The sequence below is a fragment of the Pogoniulus pusillus genome, chromosome 22, assembly GCF_015220805.1.
Source record: "Pogoniulus pusillus isolate bPogPus1 chromosome 22, bPogPus1.pri, whole genome shotgun sequence".
NCBI classification, from domain to species: Eukaryota; Metazoa; Chordata; class Aves; order Piciformes; family Lybiidae; genus Pogoniulus; species Pogoniulus pusillus.
Genome location: NC_087285.1, coordinates 20,475,144 through 20,496,740, shown reverse-complemented (window position 1 = coordinate 20,496,740; position 21,597 = coordinate 20,475,144). Strand labels below are relative to the sequence as shown.

General features: G+C 47.7%; 1 protein-coding gene across 5 annotated transcripts in view; it reads right to left on the bottom strand.

The window, feature by feature from the left end:
• Positions 1–3,670: 3,670 nt before the first annotated feature.
• RASGEF1C (RasGEF domain family member 1C) overlaps positions 3,671–21,597 on the bottom strand; it is an 89,123-nt gene continuing 71,196 nt past the window's right edge. For 3 of the 5 annotated variants that reach the window (XM_064162137.1, XM_064162135.1, XM_064162134.1), the window contains exons 10-14: positions 21,131–21,226; positions 15,583–15,678; positions 13,551–13,674; positions 11,656–11,728; positions 3,671–11,221 (exon numbers count right to left, since the gene is read on the bottom strand). In XM_064162137.1, coding sequence (XP_064018207.1) covers positions 11,197–11,221; positions 11,656–11,728; positions 13,551–13,674; positions 15,583–15,678; positions 21,131–21,226 — 414 coding nt within the window. In that variant the 3' untranslated portion in view covers positions 3,671–11,196. The remainder of the gene's footprint in view (positions 11,222–11,655; positions 11,729–13,550; positions 13,675–15,582; positions 15,679–21,130; positions 21,227–21,597) is intronic. The other 2 variants (XR_010306469.1, XR_010306468.1) reach the window with 2 other exon arrangements.

Here is a 21,597-nt window from a genome sequence, read left to right as displayed (position 1 = left end):
ACACAGTCTCAAGTTGTGCCAGGGGAGGTCTAGGCTGGATATTAGGAGGAAGTTGTTGTCAGAGAGAGTGATTTGCATTGGAATGGGCTGCCCAGGGAGGTGGTGGAGTCACTGTGCCTGGAGGTGTTGAAGCCAAGCCTGGCTGGGGCACTTAGTGCCATAGTCTGGTTGGTTGGCCAGGGCTGGCTGCTAGGTTGGACTGGATGAGCTTGGAGGTCTCATCCAACCTGGCTGATTCTATGATTCTAATGAGGGAAAAGATATCATTCAAGTCACAAACTACTGTAACTACTGATCAAGAGAGCCCCTGTGCTGGATTGGTATGACATACGTAAATTCAGTGAGGGAAGAGGAGCTTGGATGGAGTCAATCAGCAGAACGGAAAAGGAAGAAGGCACTGACAGAAGTATTTCACAGGCTCACAGGACGTCAGGGGATGGAAGGGACCCAAAGAGATCATCAAGCCCACCCCCCCTGCCACCACAACAGGACCACACAATCTAGCTCAGGTCACACAGGAGCACATCCAGACAGGCCTTGAAAGGCTCCACAGAAGGAGACTCCACAGCCTCTCTGGGCAGCCTGTGCCAGGCTCTGGGACCCTTCCAGGAAAGAAATTCCCCCTTGTGTTGAGCTGGAACCTCCTGTGCTGCAGCTTTCATCCATTGCATCCATTGCATCCATTGCTCCTTGTCCTATCCCAGGGGGCAATGAGCAGAGCCTGTCCCCTCCTGACCCCCAGCCCTCAGATATTTATAGACATTAATTAAATCCCCTCTCAGTCTTCTCTCCTGACTAAGCAGCCCCAGGTCCCTCAGCCTCTCCTCATCAGGCAGTGCTCCACTCCCCTCATCATCCTCATAGCCCTCTGCTGGACCCTCTCCAGCAGATCTCTGCCTCTCTTATTAAACTGGGGAGCCCAAAACCGAAGGCAGTACTCAAGATGAGGCCTCACCAGGGCAGAGGGGGTGGAGAACCTCCCTTGATCTGCTGGACACACTGCACACCATGAAAGTTCATTTTTGAAAGGGATCATTTTAGAATTGACCTTTTTATTTTGCAGGTTATGCAGTGGAATAGAACAATGGAAATATTCAGGCAGGTCAAAAAGAACAAGGTCTGGTTGTGGCTCAGACACACGTTTTTTCCTTATTAATGAGTTATTAGACACTTTCTTGAGGAGCAGTGACCCAGAAGGTTTGAGTGGGTGTGGGCACCTTGTGTTCATTCACACATGCATGAGTGAAAAGCTGTGGCTGGATAAAGGCTGTCTCTGAGCTGGGACCGGTGGCAGAGCTACCTGCAGTGCCCCCAGCACGCTCAGACGTTGCATTAAGGTGTTAAGGGCAATGGAAAAGCTGTGCCTCAGACAGCTGGCAGGTTGCCACTCAAGCAAGGTGCTTTCTGTCTGGTGTTTAGCCTGTTTTTCCCCTTGGTAATTTACAGTGATTGCCCAGCTGGGATCGCCTTGGGCGAGGCTGAGCTGACCTGATCTATTCCCTTTTATTGCAGCAGCTGAAACTTGGAAACTGCAATTTTGCTCACTCTGTGGCACAGCTGAGCCTCCCGGGGGCTGAAATGTTTGAGCCTAATAAAAACATGGGTGCTTGACACCGAGAAGCCTGAACAAGCTGCAATTTACAGGAACTAGGTGATCTGTAAGGTCCCTTGCCAGCTAAGCCACTCCATCAATCGATGAAAATCAGCCAGATGACTCCACAGGCCCTTTTGGCAAGAGATCCAACACCTGAGTGAGAGAACTGTGCTGCAAAATGGGGCTGCACATCACACTTCTGCAAGCTTGGGGGCCAATGACATTACCTAGAACAGAGAACTCCTCACTTGGTATCAGCAGGCAGACCCAGGCTTTGCTGAACAGAAGTAACCACTCTCACAGAAGCAACAGGGTGCAGATGCAGCCTCTACTCTGCACTGGTGAGACCCCACCTGGAGTACCATGGCCAGTTCTGGAGCCCCTGGTATAAGAGGGGTATGGATGTGCTGGAAGGTGTCCAGAGAGGGGCCACGAGGATGAGCAGAGGGCTGAAGCTGCTCTGCTGTGAGGAGAGACTGAGGGACTTGGGGCTGTTCAGTCTGGAGAGGAGAAGGCTCCCAGGTGACCTTCTTGTGGCCTTCCAGTACCTTAAGAGGGCCTACAAGAAAGCTGGGGAAGGACTTTTTAGGCTGTCAGGTAGTGATAGGACTGGGGGGAATGGAACAAAGCTGGAAATGGGGAGATTCAGACTGGGTGTTAGGAAGAAGTACTTCACCATAAGGGTGGTGAATCCCTGGAACAGGTTGCCCGGGGAGGTGGTGGGAGCCCCAGGCCAGGCTGGATGAGGCTCTGGCCAGCCTGATCGAGTGTGAGGTGTCCCTGCCCATGGCAGGAGGGCTGGAACTAGGTGATCCCTGAGGTCCCTTCCAACCCTGACTGATTCTATGATTCTGCTGATACCCTAACAGTGCATCAAGGAAACTCCACCACTTCCAGCTGCGTGGGAGCCTCACCTCTTCCCTCTTTATTCAAAAGAATTTCAAGCCACTTGGGAAAAGGATGTCTTTTCCTCTATATTATTGCTGAAATGGGTCCCTCAGCTGGAGCTCAGCTTACTGCAATCCCATAATGAAAGAACATCTTTAAACAGCAGTTGTACCACAGAGTTTTATAGGAGCAGACTAAAAGTACTTGGGGCACTCTCAAGCTTTTTTCTCCGCTCATTATGAAGTTTTGACTGCATGACTCCTGTTTGGGAAAATGCCTTATTATGGGAACCAAGAGAAGTTGTCTCTTCTCCCTGGAGCGTAAATGCATGCAGTGTGATGTGCTGACTGTGTGAGGATGAAGAGGGGAGCGGTGAAGTGGAAAAGGAGGAAGAGCAGAAAGCAGAGGGATTTCTGTGCAGAAAGCAGAGGGATTTCTGTGCAGAAAGCAGAGGGATTTCTGTGCCTACACACACATTCATGAATTCCCCTGCAGAGTCAGAGACATCTTTGTGTTCCTGGAGTTTCAAAGCAACCAGAGTTTCTTTACAGCCTAGGTTATATAGAATCATAGACTAGTCTGGGTTGGAAGTGACCTCCAAAGGTCATCCAGTCCAAGCCCCTCTGCAGTCAGCAGGGGCATCCTCAACTAGATCAGGCTTCCCAGAGCCCTGCTGAGCATCACCTTGAATATCTCTGGACATGGGCCCTCAACTGCCTCCCTGGGCAACCTGTTCCAGTGCTCCCCCACCCTCATAGTGCAGAATATTTTCCTACCATCCAACCTAAATCTGCTCTTCTCTCATTTCAAACCTTTGTCCCTTGTCCTATCACTGCAGGCCTTCGCAAACAGTCTCTCTTCATCCTTTCTGTAGCCCCCTTCAGGTACTGGAAGGTCCTCATTAGGTCTTTCTGGAGCCTTCTCTTCTCCAAGCTGAACATTCCCAGCTCCATCAGCCTGTCCTCAGAGTTGGGGTGCTCCAATCCCCGATTGTTTTTGCGGCCCTCCTCTGGACCTGTTCCATCAGGACCATGTCCTTCCTGTGTTGAGGGCTGCAAACCTGGATGCAGTGCTCCAGGTGAGCTCTGACCCGAGCACACCAAAGTGGCAGAATCACCTCTCGATATAGACCTGTAATTGTTGAAATCCCTACTGCAAATAAAAATCCAAGAACAAACTCCCCACAGCTTAGGTTTGGGGTTTATTTTATTATTATTATCATTATTATTTGACACTCACATTACAAAAAAATGTAGAAACCATAGACAGTTCAGGCAAACTGTTAAAACACAGTATAAATTAGGGGGGGGGGGTCATATATAAATTCTATACACAGGGAAGTTAGCTGGAACATGACTGACAAAAAGGAGATCATAACAACCATAGCACAAGTGTAGAGGAAACAAAAAAAGGCCTGGGAATAGGATGGGCACTAGGATGATGAATGCAGGGTAAGACATTTTCCACCACAGCTATGAGCGTACCAATGACCATGCTATCCTCACAGTGTCCGGGGCGGGGGGTACAGGATGCAGTATTACCATTAACATGTTGCAAGGTCTATGTACAGTCACAAAAAAACCCAGAAAACCAGAACAGCCACTGCCAAGGAACCTTCCTGGTTCCTGCTCTGTGCAATTCATCAAAGTGTCAGCGTTTGTTCTGAGGGCTCCTAACAAAGCTGCCTGGGTTTGGGTACTATGGATGGTAGCAGGGGTCGCGGTTTGGACTGGAAAATGCTCATCCTAACAGGAGGTGGCTTCGTTTAAAGATAAAAACCCAAAGACACAGGGAAAGCACAGCTTCTCATTACTCTAGCTCACAAGATCAGTAGATACCAGTCTTTCCATCCACGTTTCTTTCCCACCTTCAGTCTGTTTAAACACCCAAGATGAGAATTTGGTTGCCAGTTTTCTAGGCGCGGCTGTGAAAAAAGGAGTGTGGCAGAAGTGCCAAACTAAAAGGCAGTCACCTTTATGGGGTGGTTTGTTTGGAAAGGAAATGCTTCCCAGGTGACCCTGGGTGTGTCACCCGAGGTTGGAATTTCTCCACCTGAAAACAAGGACAGTTCTGCTCACCCATTTTCACTCTGTGCTTTTAGGTCTGTGATTCAATCTCTTAGAATAGTGCGTCCTCGGAGCTGAGCTGTAAGGCAGCCACCACTGTCACTATCACTAAAAAGGAAAGCACCTCAAGCTCTGATTTCTCACCTTTCTAAGTTGATGAGCTGCTAAGAGTTCTGAAAGCCAGAGGATAATGTATTTCCCACCTGTGTTGTGTCCTAGCAGTGGTCTTTTTCCATACTCCTGTACCTGTACATCTGTAAGAACTGTATCTTGAAGCACCTGTGTGCATCTCTCACTGAGCTTTAATAATTAGGAGGATTCTACTGGGACAGTTCCTCCTAGTTCAAGGTGAGGACAGACTGTAAGTGATAACCCAATGGGGGCTGTTGCTCAAGTACCTATGATGTCAACTGTCCTGACTGCAGCCCATTTATTCTCTTTGCCCACGGGCCCACAGCCGGAACCCATCGTACGTTTACTTGTTGTAAGAAGACCTTAGACTTTAGAAACATAGTGAAACAATGAGAGCAGTGATGTAGTACTGACCAGTAACAGCTCTCTGAGGAAGTCATATTTCTCTGGAAGGTAGCTGGGCTATGGAATTTTCTGGTCAGGAGTTTCTTAAAAGTGCTTTGTACATCTTAGAATGAACTTTCCTGCAGCGATATTTAACTTAGAGCAGCCATGAACTCCCAACTCTAAGCTTTCTGCCTTCAAGGTGGTCTGGGAACATTGCTGTCTGGGCTGGCAGTTTTAGGGCCACAGGGATTAAAGGGGGAAGAACTCCTGTTCTGAGAGCTCTGGAGTATGACTTCAGAGCCCTGATATGGCAGAGAACAAGCAAAATGGTCCTACAGCATTTTGCAAGACCTGTTTATGGAACAAGATCTCATTTCTGCGGAGGAAAAGGCATCAAGGGAAGAGTGAGCAGTCTGAGCCACTCTGAATCCACAGCATTGCAGCCTGTGAGTGGCCACAGAGAAAGGCAGGGGACATAGAAAGGACTCGCTCATACCTGGCTTTTTTTCTGCAGTTGAGGTTATAGCCTGAGTTTCAGTGTCTTGCACCCATGCAGAGTGTCTGAGGTACCATCCATACAAGCTACCAGCTCCTTATCTACATCTTGCAGGATGTAAAACTGCAGGATGTGATGATGCCTGGCCTGAGTGCCAGCCAAATGCAGTTACTATTTGTTGCATATCTGGAAACATGCAAAAAGAATCCTAGAAGAAATGAATGCAAACCAGGTTAGCCTCCAGATCTGCTCTGCCAAAAAAAAGACCTTGTTTTGTTTGCTGCCCCCTTTGCTTAGCTCACAGCTCAGCTTCTCACAACCTGAAGTATTTCTTTTCCCCTGGGTTCCCTTGAACTGGGGAACCAGTTATTCACTCTTTCAAGTCCTCTGGAGGAACCTCTTAGTTCAAAACATTTTCTTGCAATCATTCCTTTGGGTAAGGAAGCAGGTTTTGCCCCAGCTGAACTTCCAAGAACTTCTTCCCTTTGCAAAGGGGTGTACCCCAGCATCAGAAACCTAGGGGAGCAGGCTCAGGCATGAATTTGAACTTCATTTTTGTACAGGACCATCTCATCACCTCTGCATCCCTCTGTTTGAGTGTGTGCTGCCACATGGCTGTTCCCCAGCCACAGTTCAGCAATGCCCTATGCAGCCTGTTGGGGTAATTTCACTCAATAGATAGCTAAAAAGGACAAGAGAATCACAGAATGGTTTGGGTTGGAAGGGACCTCCAAAGGTTATCTAGTCCAACCCCTGTGCAGTAAGCAGGGCCATCCTCCACTAGGTCAGGCTGCTCAGAGCCTTGTTGAGCCTCTGAGCAGTGACAAAAGAGTTTTCCCTGCTTCCTTGCCATTCCTAACCTCCCTTTCTGCAATTGTGACAATGGAATCAGCAGTTCACAATCAAAGGGGTTTTAATTTCCAGTGAGACACCACAGATATTAAGGCTCATTTCTACCAGTCTGGAAAGAAAAAGAATTCTTAAAGCCAGAAAATCAAGGGTTGTTCTCAGACATTAATTAATTCATTGGTTCTGGTTTAGTCCTTGAATTTGCTGCTGAAACTTTCAACAATGTCCACAAAAAAACCCTTTTGCTAAGGCTGGATTTTCATCCCTTTAAGTGCAACCTGCCTGTCTGTGAGTTAAACCTAGCTCCAAAGAAAGGCCAGGGACTACCCCAGTCGTCAATGCAGTTTAATCTCCATGAATAACTTAAAACTATACAACAGTAAATAACCTCAGGACTGTTCCAAAGCCCTTCAAAATAATTGGGAGTTTTTCCTCTGCCACACTGCTGTGCCTGGGATCAGCCTCATTCTATGGCACACAGTCCTTGTGGGGCCAGGCAGTGCTGACTGGGTAAGAGTTTGACACTGATATGCAGAACAAGCTCTTTTCTCCTAACATGTCTCCTGGTTGGGAACTCCAATGACATATTCACTCGACTGAGCTCTGCTCTAAACTGGGTTTGCAGCCATCTGCAGGCCAGTGCTTCATGTGCTTTAATGAAAGGTGCATAAACTATTGCAACAAAACATGACAAAGTAACCAAGTAAGAGACTGGTTGATTTTGAGAGACCATCTTAGCATCACTGACCACATCACGAAGGATTTTCAAGTTGACAAAAATATCCCCACACTCAAACTGTTTCTTATTTGAAGTGCTTTAGCAGCTGTGCCCACACTTTGCCACAAAGTGCCATCTCAGCAGCAGCTGGGATCACAGTTTGCTTCCAGAGCTGCATGTCCTCCACTCATAAGGGGAGCTTCCAGCCAGCTGTGTGACAGGACTGTGTTCACTGCCTAATGGCAACCCTGGTGCTCAATTCTTGTGTGCTAGACTCATTCCAAGAGGGTTTTGCCCTCAACCTTCAGTTGCACCTAGCAGACCTACATCCAGCCACCTTTAATTTGGTAATGTGAGTGCTGCTGCGGTGAAATTGAGGGCAAGACTGTATGCTTTAGGTGTCTTTCAAAAGGCATCGAGGGAGTTCATCCACTGACTTCAGCACAAGCTGAAGGCACCCAGTTCCCTCACTGTTTTTGACTGGGCTTTTTACCCAGCCCTGCACTACAGAGTGGCATGCTGCAGAAATGCCACCCCAGGACTTCTGCTACCACTCTGGTTACGCTGGAGGAGATGCAGAAAGGGTTCAGATGCAGTTGGGTCTTTTAAAGTATTGCTGGATGCACAGAAGCTGAGTTAGTGCTTCTGAAAGACCATCACATACCACATCTTACAGGCTTAACCCCCAGAGGTCTAGTTTTCCTCTGTTCTCTGGGCAGCCTTAGTTCAAGCAGCTGCCAGGGAGGCAAATCCACTGAGAAAAGGGGAATTAAAAGCCATGACATTACTACTCATACCTTGTCTAGATGTTAGCCCAATGACTGCAGGCCTTACAGCCACTCAGTGCTTGGTACAAAGCAACACCACATCCTTTTCAGGACAGTGGAAGTTCTTTACACACTGGTACCAAGAAAACACTAATCATTGGAGGTGCTTTTTTTCTCATTTTCATGCAAAGTTTATCCTTTCTTCCCAAAGAAGAAATCTACTGCTGGAATTATCACCCTTTGCTTTCAGGTGTACTCAGTGCCTTGTAAGGCCTGCTGGTGAAGCAAGGCTCTACCCACTCTCTTGTGGTTGGGTGTTGTACACCCAAATAGGAACTACAAATGCCCCTGACAAACTTAAGGCTTTACCTTGTTTCTGTAGTAAGATGTTGGTTATGAAGTGATGTGAAGACAAGCTGTGGTTCCTAAAGTCTGCTTTTTAACTGTGCTGTCTCTTCTTTTGAAGCTGCTCTCATGTCCAAGTTGTTTTGCATTTCTGGAGGTCAGGTACCACAGATCACTATGCCACACACCGCTAGAAAGCAGCAACTGTCTCACTATTCACCAAGAGATGAGGATGTTTAGCACCTCTGAAAGAAAGACCTTTCAAATGAGTGACTACATAAAGGCTTAAAGATAATTTAGTGCTTCTGACAGTCCAACTGAGCCCTTAATACCCACCTAAATTTGACCTTTTTGCTTCCACTTGAAGGTTTGAAAGTTCTGAAGTAGGAAATCAGTTTAGTTTGCAACAGTGATAAAGGTTATGAGACCTAATTTAACTCATACTTACCAAATTGACTGAATTCATGGAAGGTGCCCAAGAGTATAAAGGATCATCATGAGAAATCACAGTTTGATTCGTCTCCAGGGGCTTACAATCTCAGCTGCGCCAGCCTCTATTGGCTCATTAGAAAAGGAGTGAGGATTTGCATGTTAAGGAGCAGGTTTTCAGATAGGGCCCAAGCACCTGCATTGGGTGGCAGTTGAAATCAATCAATAAAACCCATTTCCACTATCAAGCCGCTCTGTGCCTTGCTAAAAAGCTGCAGGCATTCGGAGAATAACAACCACTTAGCAAACATGCTTAAACATTAGCATTGCTGTAGAGCTCTTGATGGTTATTGCTCTGGATTTGGTTGGAATTTAACAGGCTTTTAATGACATCGTTCTGGAAATGGTCCTGCTGGAAGGAATGGCTTCGTGGGCACCTTTAGCTCCCAGGGATTGGCTTCGTGGGCACCTTTAGCTCCCAGCTCACGTGCAAAAAATAACAAACACCCTCTTAAGAGAATCACCAGAGCAGTGATCATCCTCTGCCTGCAGTGATGGTGTGCAGTCCTCACACTTAGCTCTTCCACACAAGCCTTGAGTAAACGTGACTTTTTTCCGTTCCCTCTGCTGGGATTCATGCGCCGATAGACCTGCACCAGGAGGAGAACAGAAGTTCTGCCTCAAGCCCCTAAACACACAAATCTAGAGCAGCCTGTCCTGCTCATTTCTGCAGCTGCAGAGCACTGAATTCCAGGTGGCCACGATCCAGACTGCACAGCCTTTCACTGACCAAAACCAGGGCAAAAACTGCTCTGCAGACACTGCGAATCTTCAGTACCTCACACAGAGCACGTCTCAAGCTGCTGTACCTCCCCATTAGCTCAGCTCTCAGAGCTGCCCTCAAAACACCAATGCCTCATGTTTCAACAACTCACTCAGGCACAGATCACTTCGGAGGGCTGGCAAAGGGCAGGAACAGTTCCAGTTCTCTGGCTAAATGCACAAGCTAGTGCAGCCAGGTTTTGTGATGAGCCTCATTTCCCAAAACACTACAGCTACTTGGAATCACTCCCTTCAGTGAAATAAAACCATTGCTGACCTGAGAGAAAGGGTTACACCCTTCTTCTGAGGACAGACCAAGACTGAACATCCTCAAAGGCCAGCACCAAGTCAGGAATGAAATGCAAGGTTCAGTATCATCTGGCACTTAGGTTTCACTTAAGCTTTTTGAAGCTCCGGGGCAGGTAGGAACATTCCTTCCACACACAATTAGTCTACTCTTAGGGCTCAGTTGTAAATCTAAGATCCATTTAGTTCATTATAATTTAATAGAAGCATTACAGTAGCACCTTGATTATCGTACAACTTTAAACACAAGACACAGTCCCTACTTCATTTTTACATGGAAGGAAATGGTGAACAGAAAGAAATGGTTATTTGCTCCTGAATGACCAATTCTTTAGTGTGATCATCCTAGCCTGAAAGGCTTTGCCTTTTTAAAGCATACTATGCGATTCCCCAATTCAGAGCAATGACTCCCCTCTTCCTGTCCTATGGTGCAAAATAAACAGAACTGCATTAATTGGAACCTGATGGATTGGGGTTTTTTTGCAGCATCTTTTGAGTGTGACAAACCCCTCCATAAGATGCACTGAAACTGGGGAATACTCTACACACATTAACACAGACGTAAGTTGAGCCCAGAGCCATTTGCTTCTTCAGTTCAACTTTAGGTGGGGTGGGGTAGCTGCACATCGTGTCCTCTTCAGATCTGCCGAGATTCACAGTAAGAAAAGCAACAGCAGTGGTGGGAAGAATAACTGAGCAAGAGCCACAAAAACTCCTGGGGCTTGTCTGAGTGTCCCATGCTGATGTGGTCTGCGTGCGACAGACGCGGACGGGCGTGAGCGAGCGGTGTCAGTTCTCAGCCACTGGAAGCTTATACCTGTAGCAGTCAGTGCTTTGTTCAACAAGGCTGGGGGACTGCTAATGGAAGATTAACTTCTTCATTCAGCAATTAACCAGATTGCTGCTCTGTCTGTGTCTGATTTAATTTTACAATCCTCAGAGGGTTTAAAGAGCTGCTGTCTGAAGCGCCTGCTTCTGAAATATTCATCTCTGTCTTTTTTTGCTTTCTTTTTCTCATGCTTGTCCATTTGCTTCTGCAGTACCACGGTTCTCCATGCTCCTGGTTTTCGTATGTTCTCCTCCAGAGGCAAAAGTTACAGTGATCCTGATGCAGTTTGGGCACAGCTTCAAATAGCCTGTTTGTCCTTCCTCTCTCTCTCTCAGAAAAAAAACATCCTTGTGCACACAGCTCTGTTGATTTCAGTGGATGAATCCAGTTCATCCACCACGTTAGGCAGTCAAAAAAACCAAAACACAACCCCCAAAAAACCCAACAGAAAAACTCAAACAAACAAACAAACAAAGTGTCTAAATCCCAAACAGGCATCTTTGGAATCAGTAGTGCAAAATGTTTGCGGATTTCTTTTCCTTGACCTACTGCAATAAGCTCTCAGTCTTCAAGTCTTCCCTAAAATAGTGGATCTGTAGATTCAAAACACACAAGCACAAAGAAAATAAGTAACTATAGAAGGGAGGCTGGGATGGTGTGGTGGTGTTTGTTTTAAAGTTCCTCTCTTCAGGATCTCACACCAAACCAGTTCACAGCCCTCCTGAGAGACACCAACTGTAGGAAGATGCAGTTAACCACCCAGGGCTTTTTCTGCCTACGCCAGGCCTTTTTTTGGGTGGGTTACAGCTCTGTAGAGAGGCACAAGTGGAGGTTATTCTTTAAGCAGTGGATAATTTGAGATTACAATTAGGTCTTATCTGTGTAGCCTCAGATCTACAGATCAACCTTAAATGGCCAAGACCTCCTTCAGAGGTCATGCCTTAAGTGCCAGGGCTTCACAAGCTTTGACTCTCAGTGGGGCATTTTGGAGGTGCTTCAGAAATGAGTTGATAAAAGGAGCGGTTACCTTAAGGATTTCCACCTGTCTTTTTCTGTCTGGTTTTCTGGACTTTCACTTTCATAGGAAGCCAGATACAAACCTGGAAAAGGTAAATATGTGTTATTCCAACAGCAGCCCCAGCCCCCTATCTCTCTGCATTCTTCTGTGTCCTGTATTGTAGCACACAGCAAGAGAAACTTGGGTCTCTGGCTTTGCACACGGAGATCTGGGCCTGTTTACTCCATCACTGCGCTGCTACCAAAGTGTTCTATGAGCACAAAAAGCAAGAGACAGTCAGAGCTGGCAGCTAAACAAATACACTGCTTAAAATGAAGGGTATTTCCATCACTTAGCACAGCTTTGTCTCTCTCAGTCTTTGTAAAGCTTGTGGGGACAAAGCAGCCTCAGGGGAGGAACAAATTACACAACCCACAGAGGGAGCTCAGTGGGAGAAAATAAAAAGGCCTTTTTCCCCTGCAGAACTGCACTCTAGGGTGCATGTTGTGACACCAAAGTGTGTCTAGGCAGCAGAGTCTCTTCTGCAGAGGCTGGTGGTGCATTGCTATCTCACTGTCTTCACAGGCTTTTAAGTAGGCTGTGATTTGTGCTCACACACATTTCCTCATCTGACTGCGGAGCGCTGCTTTGGATTTTGATGCTGGAACCATCTCAGCATCCAAGCCTGAGCTACAATTCAGAAGCATTCTAATGTCCCAGCGAGGGCTCACTATTCCACTATGCTGCAACAAGCACAGCAGAGCTGCATTTCCACTGCTGCACCTCTCCAAAGATCTTCCCACCTTATACTCAGGGCAGATATTTCTGCTCTCTGCTTCCCCTGGCTCGCTGTGGCTTCCACGGAGCAGTGTGAATAGAGGGGAGGGTACAAGGGAGAAAAGCTACCAAGAATTAGTGGCTTGAGGTCACCCAATTTGGTCCACCAGACCAAAAACTGTATTTTTACTCCTGATGTTCACATTCTGTCCCTTTGGACCTTAAAACCAGGACAACTGCTTCCATCTTGTCTCCTTTCTATGCATATTACTATAATGATGTTAATTACTCTACTTTGGCAGTTCATTCTGAGGATTTAGGCAGGATTTCTGAAGCAGTATTTTGTGTTGGGAAGTAGTCTGGGACACAAAAGCTGTCTGGTCTGATTAACTTGGATCAGTACAGAAAACTGCCTATAGAAGCAAGAGGAAACAACCCCAGTGTGGCTTATGGGAACAGAGCTACAGACAATACCGTGCGTGACAATGCACCAAGAGGCAAGTGACATGAACCACTATGAAATGACACAGTCTGACATGCTGGATACCAAACTGAAGAGGACAGAGAAGCACAAAAAGACAGAGAGAGAAATCATTTTGGAAGAGGACTTTCATAGCTACAGCTTAAATTAATTACTGGCAAAGATTTCCTTCAGGATTCTCCTCTGTAGGTAATGTCTTTCTCTGCTGCAGTGGAGGAGGGCAGCTGGGCTGCCATCACCCTGGGCTGTGTTCACAGCCAGAGATGACAGCCCTAGTTTGTGGAAGAGATTAGTTCTGGCTCCATCAATCACAGAGTGGGGAGCTAAGGGACAGCTGACATTCGGAGCTGTCTGTGACGTGCTTGTGTGGCCTCTTTTAGTGACTACAAAAACAGGGCCACAGTGGCAGCTTCCTAGAGAGTGCTTTACAGAGAAAGAGCAAGTGGCTGATGGGCAAGAGAAAAGCAACCAGGCAGCAGCTTCACGAGCTTGGCTGTACTTGCAAAACCATGTTGATAGAGTGGGGATAAGCAAACTGCGTGGCAGGAAAGCTAGGAAAGAACCAGGAGTGGTCAGCGAAAGACAGCACCAAAGCATGGCTCAGGGTGTTCATCAGCAGTGATGGAGAGGCATATTTTCAGGGATGAGAGGCTGGACAGAGTCTTACCATCTTCAGTGAAAATGGGAGCAGTGTGCAAGTAGTGGATGATGTTAGGGTCTTGTTCAAAGGGACATTCCACCTGCTTCCACGTTATAAACTCTCCCACTTGCTTAGCCAGTTCCAGAAATTTCTGTAAACACAAAACCATTCCTCTAAGACCCAGCAAGATTATCTCACCAAACCAAGCAGAAGACCATGAGGCAGGACCCCTCACATCCAGCACAAAGGCACTGTGGAAACCTTCTACGCTTTAGGTGGGTGCATTTTCACAGTGCCTTGTCAAGGGAAAGGGAGAGAGAAAAGGTGCTCTGCATTTCTTCTGATGAGCCATCCCAGTCTGCACTTGAAGGACAAATGTATCCATGAGCAAAGGTAGAGGTCACACATGTACTTCAGAACAGGGGACATAAACTTTGGTGGCACTGGAGGGAGGATGAGATAGAAATTACATGAAGTGGAGTGACTCCAACTCCCTTTAGGCTTTGTAACATCTCAGATCTAACTCAAGGCAAAGTCAAGCTCAGTGCTCCATGCATTAGTCACAATCTCACAATGCCAATAACTGGAGTAGAAATTTAATGGAACCAAAGAGACACTGGAGAAATGATCTGCAAAGCATTTGAGGGCTCAGGAACTCTTTCCTTCCTGGCACTGGGGAGCTACTTCAGATGCATCTCATCTCTGCCCCTCCACTAGGACACAAGAACTCAGCCTTGGCAGGGCAGAACACCTGGGTGTCTTCATTGCCACCAGCAGCTTGTGCTGGTGTAGTCACCCACCCCAACACAGACCCTGGGACATTCAGGATATGTGACTAATACTACCTAGTGCCAGGGTGGTGGTGGGAGATATAAATCCTTCTGTTGCCTTTAATGGATATTCTGCTGTGCAGAACCTACAGGCAGAAGGTAACACATTCAGATCCTTCTCTCAGTGGCTTGACATTTACCTCATGGACACCCTGTACTCTGTATGTAGTTCTGCTTGTACTCTAATCTCTCTTAAATGACCATAAGTAATGTCTTGCTCTGCCAAACCTCTTGATTTAAAATGAGAAAGGGCTAAAAGGGCAGATAAAGTACAACACATTTCATACAGCCTAGCTTCTGTGTGCATGTAAGAAAAACAGCTCTCCATGTCTTCTGAAAGAGTCATCTTCCCCTCCAAGCCATCAGAATAATCATTTATACTGCTGAGACTATTTCTAGCAGCTGACCAACATGAAGCAAGTCAGGATGACCTGCTTGTAGTGTTTATATGAAACACACATACTTGCTCTTTTAAAAACCAGAACCATTCTGGGCTTGGTTTAACCCTCACACAGTCACTTGAGATCTCCTGTTCTGGCACAGTCAGTCACTGAACTTGCAGGCAAAGGGTCTCAGATAGTGCTGAGTGGAACAGATCCTGCAGGGCCAACCAGAGCCTGGGCTGCAACAGGAGAAGTGTGCCCAGCAGGGCCAGAGAGGTGATTCTCTCCCTCTACTCCACTCTGATGAGACCCCTCCTGGAGTACTGCATCCAGATCTAGAACCGCTGGGACAAGAGGGCTGTGGAGATGCTGGAGCATGTCCAGAGCAGGGCCAGGAGGATGCTCAGAGGCTGCAGCAGCTCTGCTGTGAGCACAGACTGAAAGAGTTTGGGCTGTGCAGTCTGGAGAAGAGGAGGCTGCGAGGTGACCTTCTTGTGGCCTTCCAGCATCTGAAGGGGGCCACAAAAAAGCTGGGGAGGGACATTTTAGACTGTCAGAGAGTGACAGGACTGGGGGGAATGGAGCAAAGCTGGAGGTGGGGAGGTTCAGACTGGATGTGAGGAGGAAGTTGTTCAGGATGAGAGTGGTGAGAGGCTGGAATGGACTGCCCAGGGAGGTGGTAGAAGCCCCATGGCTGGATGTGTTTAAGGCCAGGCTGGCTGAGGCTGTGTGCAGCCTGCTCTAGGGTAGGGTGTCCCTGGGCATGGCAGGGGGGTTGGAACTGGATGATCCTTGTGGTCCCTTCCAACCCTGACTGATTCTATAAAAGCATTTTGCAGCTCTTACTTCAAAGTTGACATGTCCATTTGGCAGGCGATTGGCACAGCCTTCGTTCAAAAAATAGATGTCCTTGATCAGCAGGCTGAAGAAGGGGATCACAATCTGTGAAGAGAATTGACAGCACTGTTAGCTTCCCAGTGCAGGTTTTTCTCTGCATGAAAGAAGAACTCAACTGGGAGAGAGAGGAGGAAAAAGAAACATGAACTTTTCAGTGCTATGCAGCTAAAAAGCAGTACAGTGACAGGCAAGCAAAAGGGCAGCAGGGCACAGAGACACCCTCAGCCAGCAGGACAGTGTGTGCTGAAATCAACATGAACTGAACCCAGGGTTCTCTGAGCAGAAAAACATCACCACCAAAATGCTAATAACCCAGTTTATTACCAACAGCATCACTATTTGATGACAAGATCAGACAGCAAAGGGCAAAACAGCAGAACTCTTCCCTTCTCTGTTGGGTCTTTGTAAGCAAAGAGTACAGAAACCCTTAAAGACAGCTGGGAGCCAAAGAACCACTACTGTCCCTGAACGAGGCAAGACAGAATAAAATGTGATGATCAAGGACTTGTCTACAAGCAGTTAATCAGAAGCTGTTTCATTTTCAGCAGCTCCATTTATAGTTAGCTCTTGAAGCATATAATTTCCCTTCTGGTGCCTGATTAGTACAACCTGCTTCTCCAAATTAACCTGCAGAAATAGCATTGACAATAGGAAGTTAGCTGATAGAAAACTGCCAACAGTGGCCAGAGAGATCATATAGAATCAACCAGGTTGGAAGAGACCTCCAAGAACATCCAGCCCAACCTAGCACCCAGCCCTATCCAGTCAACCAGACCATGGCACTAAAGGCCCCATCCAGTCTTTTCTTGAACACCTCCAGGGACAGTGACTCCACCACCTCCCTGGGCAGAATAAGCCCATGGCACATAGCAGGGATCCAAGCCAGCTCTCTAACCCATTAGTCAGCTCATATGCTCAGGGGTGACCTCATTGCTGTCTACAACTACCTGAAGGGAGGCTGTAGCCAGGTGGGGTTGGGCTCTGCTGCCAGACAACCAGCAACAGAACAAGGGGACTCAGTCTCAAGCTGTGCCGGGGGAGGTCCAGGCTGGATGTTAGGAGGAAGTTGTTGGCAGAGAGAGTGATTGGCACTGGAATGGGTTGCCCAGGGAGGTGGTGGAGGCACCATCCCTGGAGGTGTTGAAGCCAAGCCTGGCTGAGGCACTTAGTGCCATGGTCTGGTTGACTGGATAGGGCTGGGTGCTAGGTTGGACCTGATGAGCTTGGGGGTCTCTTCCAACCTGGTTGATTCTATGATTCTGTCATGTCAGTGCAATAGCCATAAAAAAGCCCTGCACTGACACTCTCCAAGAACCATTGTCATTACCCTGGCACAGCCCACTGACACAGCACAGGAATGGAAACAAAGCACAGGAATGGAAACAAAGCACAGCCTAACCCTTCTAACTCTTGAGCCCTCCTATCAAGGTGAGGAGGAGCAACTTCTAATCACAGCGAGCTAAGTGTGTTTCAGGATTTAATTCTGTATCATTCAAAAGGGACCAATCAACCTGAGGAAAAGAATACAATTCAGCCTGTGTGGTTTGCTTTCTACCAAAAATGATGATTGCTCTCTAACCAGTGTGATCTTGTAAAAGTGGAAAGGCACAGAGAGCTGGAGCCAGACACTGAGCCTCAGCTAGAAATTTACTCCCAGGTTCTGTCTACATATCTTCTGCTGGCAGATGTGAGCTTGTTGTGCCCTGCTCCACACTGCCTGGGAGCTAGGTCATCATCATTAGTGGTACTAAACATAAATGAAAAGCCTTGCTGAGAGGGGAAGGTGTATGAATGCAGGCTCTGTGCCATGCCAACACAGCTACAAAGCCACCAGGCAGCTCAGAGCATGGGCAGAGCTTGTTTGCATCCAAAAGACCTCTAGGACATACCCTAGGATACCAATTCTCTACACATTTCCAGAGTTACTGACTATTTCCCCAATGAAAATATGTTATCTTGTGTGTTTGGGTGCCCAAATTCCTGCAGCAAAAGCAACAGAAGTGGATACAGCTACACCCTAACATTGGCTTCAATCCAGGCACTTCACTAGCATAACATCTGGGTTAGTGCCAGAAATTCCTAATGCCATCCTAATGGCATTCCTAGTGCCCCCCCATGCCATCCAACCCACCCACATGCTGAAGGACAATTGCCTCCTGCAGAAAGAAGACAGCTAATGAGACCAGACATGTCCTTCTCCATAGCATCAGCCAGCAACACCACACAGTAGTGCCCTGTGCACACTCATCGTGTCAGAGCCACAGACATACCATGAGCACAATGCAGCCTTTCTCAAGGGAACAGCTTCATTTTGGAGGTGGCATGGGTCAGCTGACTGCAAAGATAAAACCAGACCCAGTTCCTAATGAGTAACCCCCTCTGAATTCTGTATGAAACATCAGCCCTTCATTACCAGCTCTCTCACCACTCACTTTGGCAGGTTTCTTTCTGCTGCTGCACTGCCTTGCCCCGAGAGCTGCCTTGCACTGCCTTGCCACAAGCCTGCTCCTGGACCAGTAACCAGGAGCTCTAACTCTGCTGTTTGCACATGCAGAGAAGGACCAGTGCAGACTGAGGTCAGGGAATCCTCCAGGGGTGTATTGAGATCCTTCTCTTACAACCCGTGCTGCAGGTTGTGGGTGGTAAAAGCAGCAGCACTCTCTGTGCCAGAAGGCCACTGCCACATGGAAGACTGGGGTGAGATGTATGTACAGAGGAGGAAGAAGAGGAGGGAGGGTGTCCCAGGTTACTGCCTCACCCTGTCTCCCTCTTAGCACATAGTTTAGCCCCTGAGCTGTGCTTCTGTTCAAGTGTTGTGCAAAAGTCAGCAGTGAAGACACCCATCCTGAGAGGAAAGTAACTTTTCTGGTGAGCCTGCCAGTTAAATATTAACTCCCCTGAGCCTGCAGGCAGCTTTTCTTGCTGCCAGACTTAACCCTCTGCTGCCTCCAGGGCACCTTCCTTCTCAAGCAGTCGGACTGTGGCCTGAAGCCTCCATCTGTGACACTCGTCAAGAAGAGAGGTGGAGGGAACTGGGAATTCACATCCTTGCAGGTTAGTCTGCAGATCAACATCTTGTTCAGAGTGAGCTTCACTACAAGCTGGCCAAGAAACAACATTTTTGGAGAAAAAGAGTGATCCTGTTCTTTCAGATTTATTCAAACTCATTAAAACATATAACTGATACTCTTGTTTACAAAGAGCAACAAAATTCCTTAACTCCTAGAGCAAGGATTACAGGATCTGCTGTATCTGACACTGTCAAACACCCACTGGGAGTAGCTACTAAATCAGAATCACAGAAGCATGCAGGTTGGCAAAGCCCTTCATAGAATCAAGCAGGTTGGAAGAGACCTCCAAGCTCATCCAGTCCAACCTAGCACCCAGCCCTATCCAATCAACCAGACCATGGCACTAAGTGCCTCATGTAGTCTTCTCTTGAACACCTCCAGGGATGGTGCCTCCACCACCCTCTCTGTGAAGAACTTCCTCCTAACATCCAGCCTATACTTCCCCCAGCACAACTTGAGACTGTGTCCCCCTCAGGATCACCAAGCCCAACCTAGAACCCTACTCTACAAGATTGACCTTAAACCATATCCCTAAGCATCATTCTCTTGAACTAATGTTACCTACAGAAGGGAAACAGAATATAGGCTTTTACTTACAACAAGGGGATCCTTTTCCATTCAGAAACCTCTCTGCCCTCAGCCTTAACCAGCTAAGGGCAGGGATATGACACAGATTGCTGACTTCCACAGGAAAGTTAAGTCAAACAACAAAGCAACTGTTTGATGCCTGCAGAAGAGCTAAGCTGCAGAGCACCTCAGATAGAGAGGTCCTTGCTGTGGGTTCTGAGAGTATAGAATCATAGAATCAACCAGGTTGGAAGAGACCTCCAAGATCATCCAGTCCAACCTAGCACCCAGCCCTAGCCAGTCAACTAGACCATGGCACTGAGTGCCTCATCCAGGCTTTTCTTGAAGACCTCAAGGGACGGTGCCTCCACCACCTCCCTGGGCAGCCCCAAAGACTTTCTCTGCCAGTCACAAACATCCAAAGCCACCATCTCTTCTTTGCATAGAGAAGCACTCTTTGGAACAGCTCAGCTCACCCACACTGGAGCTGAGTCAGCCTGCACCCAGATGCTGATCTCGTTCTGCTGTAAGTGCTGTGAGATTCCATTAGCTTCAGCAGATTTACATCAAATGCACAGGGGTGTGCCCTGGCTCCTCTAGTGGCTGAATGCTAAACCCTGCATTCTGCTTGTTCGTGCAGTGTCCGCTTTGCTTTAGCCATGCTCTGCACAGAGATTACCTACTTCTGCCTGCATGCAATTGCAGTGTTAAACCCAAACCCTCTTTCATAAAACAAAAGGGAATTGAGTGGAGAAATAAGAAAATCAAGGAGAAACACACTGGGGCACAAACCAGGAGGACTCTGCAGTGAGATCTTGTCAAGCTGGTTTTTTGCAGCAGCAGTGACATCCCAGAAAGGAACATATCTGCCACCAGCACTGACAAACTACGTCGGTTCTTGCTCACTGAGATGGCAGCAGCAATCAAACAGACTCAACATTCACAAGGACAGGATTTCACTCCAGGTTTGATCCAGTGGCTTCAGCCCAGACTTCTTTGCAGGACTTGTCACCCCTCCCTATGGTAAATGGAGAGCTGCCTCCTCTCTGCATGCTGTGTCCTTTGCTCTCCATCCCAAATCACAGACCCCGCAGCAAGGACTTGGTCTGCATGGGGGCCTGGCTGGCACAGCTCTGACAAAGCCCAGTTCCAGCAGGGCCTGCCAGGCTGATGCTCCATGCTGAAACAAGAGCCCTAGCAGTTTCTAACACCTGTTCCATTAGGTTTAACAATCAAAACAAGGTGTTTTTTCCAAACATACAAGAGCCCTCCATGCCCCTGAGTCCTGCCCTCTTTAGCTTCCTGGTGTCTCAGAGCAACTCTACCAAAGCTCTGTGATCCATTTCAGACTCCTTTCAGCCACACATTAACATCTCCAACTACACTTCCTCATTCATGATTATAAAGATGTGAAGGGTGAGTGTCAGGAGGACAGAGCCAGGCTCTGCTCAGTGATGTCCAATGACAGGACAAGGGGCAATTGATGCAAGCTGGAGCAGAGAAGGCTCCACATGAGCATAAGGAAAAACTTCTTCACTGTGAGGGAGACAAAGCCCTGGAACAGGCTGCCCAGAGAACCTGTGGAGTGTCCTTCTATGGAGACTTTCAAAACCAACCTGGACTGTTCCTGTGTGACCTGCCCTGGGTGATCCTGCCCTGGCAGGGGGATTAGACTGGACAATCTTTTGAGGTCCCTTCCAACTCCTAACATTCTATGATTCTGTGTGATTCAGCAGTGTGCCAGCCTTGCACTAGTGACCCATGAAAGGGAGAAGAGCATTTGTATCAAGTGTTTGAGCCACCCTCAGCAGCAGTGCATGCCACCCATCAGGAGACAAGCGAGGTGTGCTCTCACCTACCTTCTCCCTGTTGCTGTGCGCAGTGAGGGACCTGTGTGCAGCTCCCCGCAGTGCTGTTCTGTAGTTGTAGAAATTACCAGTGGGGTCCATCTGGTGCTAGGTACACAAAAGAAGACACATAGGTTAGGAGGTGACCTGAGTCCTCTGAACACAGCTCTACCCAGTAGTAGCAAACCCTAAAGACAGGCCAGCCTACACATTTAAGATTCTCCATAGACACAAAGCCCTGTGAATCATAGAATTAACCAGGTTGGAAGAGACCTCCAAGCTCATCCAGGCCAACCTAGCACCCAGCCCTATCCAGTCAACCAGACCATGGCACTAAGTGCCTCATCCAGGCTTTGCTTCAACACCTCCAGGGATGGTGACTCCACCACCTCCCTGGGCAGCCCATTCCAATGCCAATCACTCTCTCTGCCAACAACTTCCTCCTAACATCCAGCCTAGACCTCCCCTGGCACAACTTG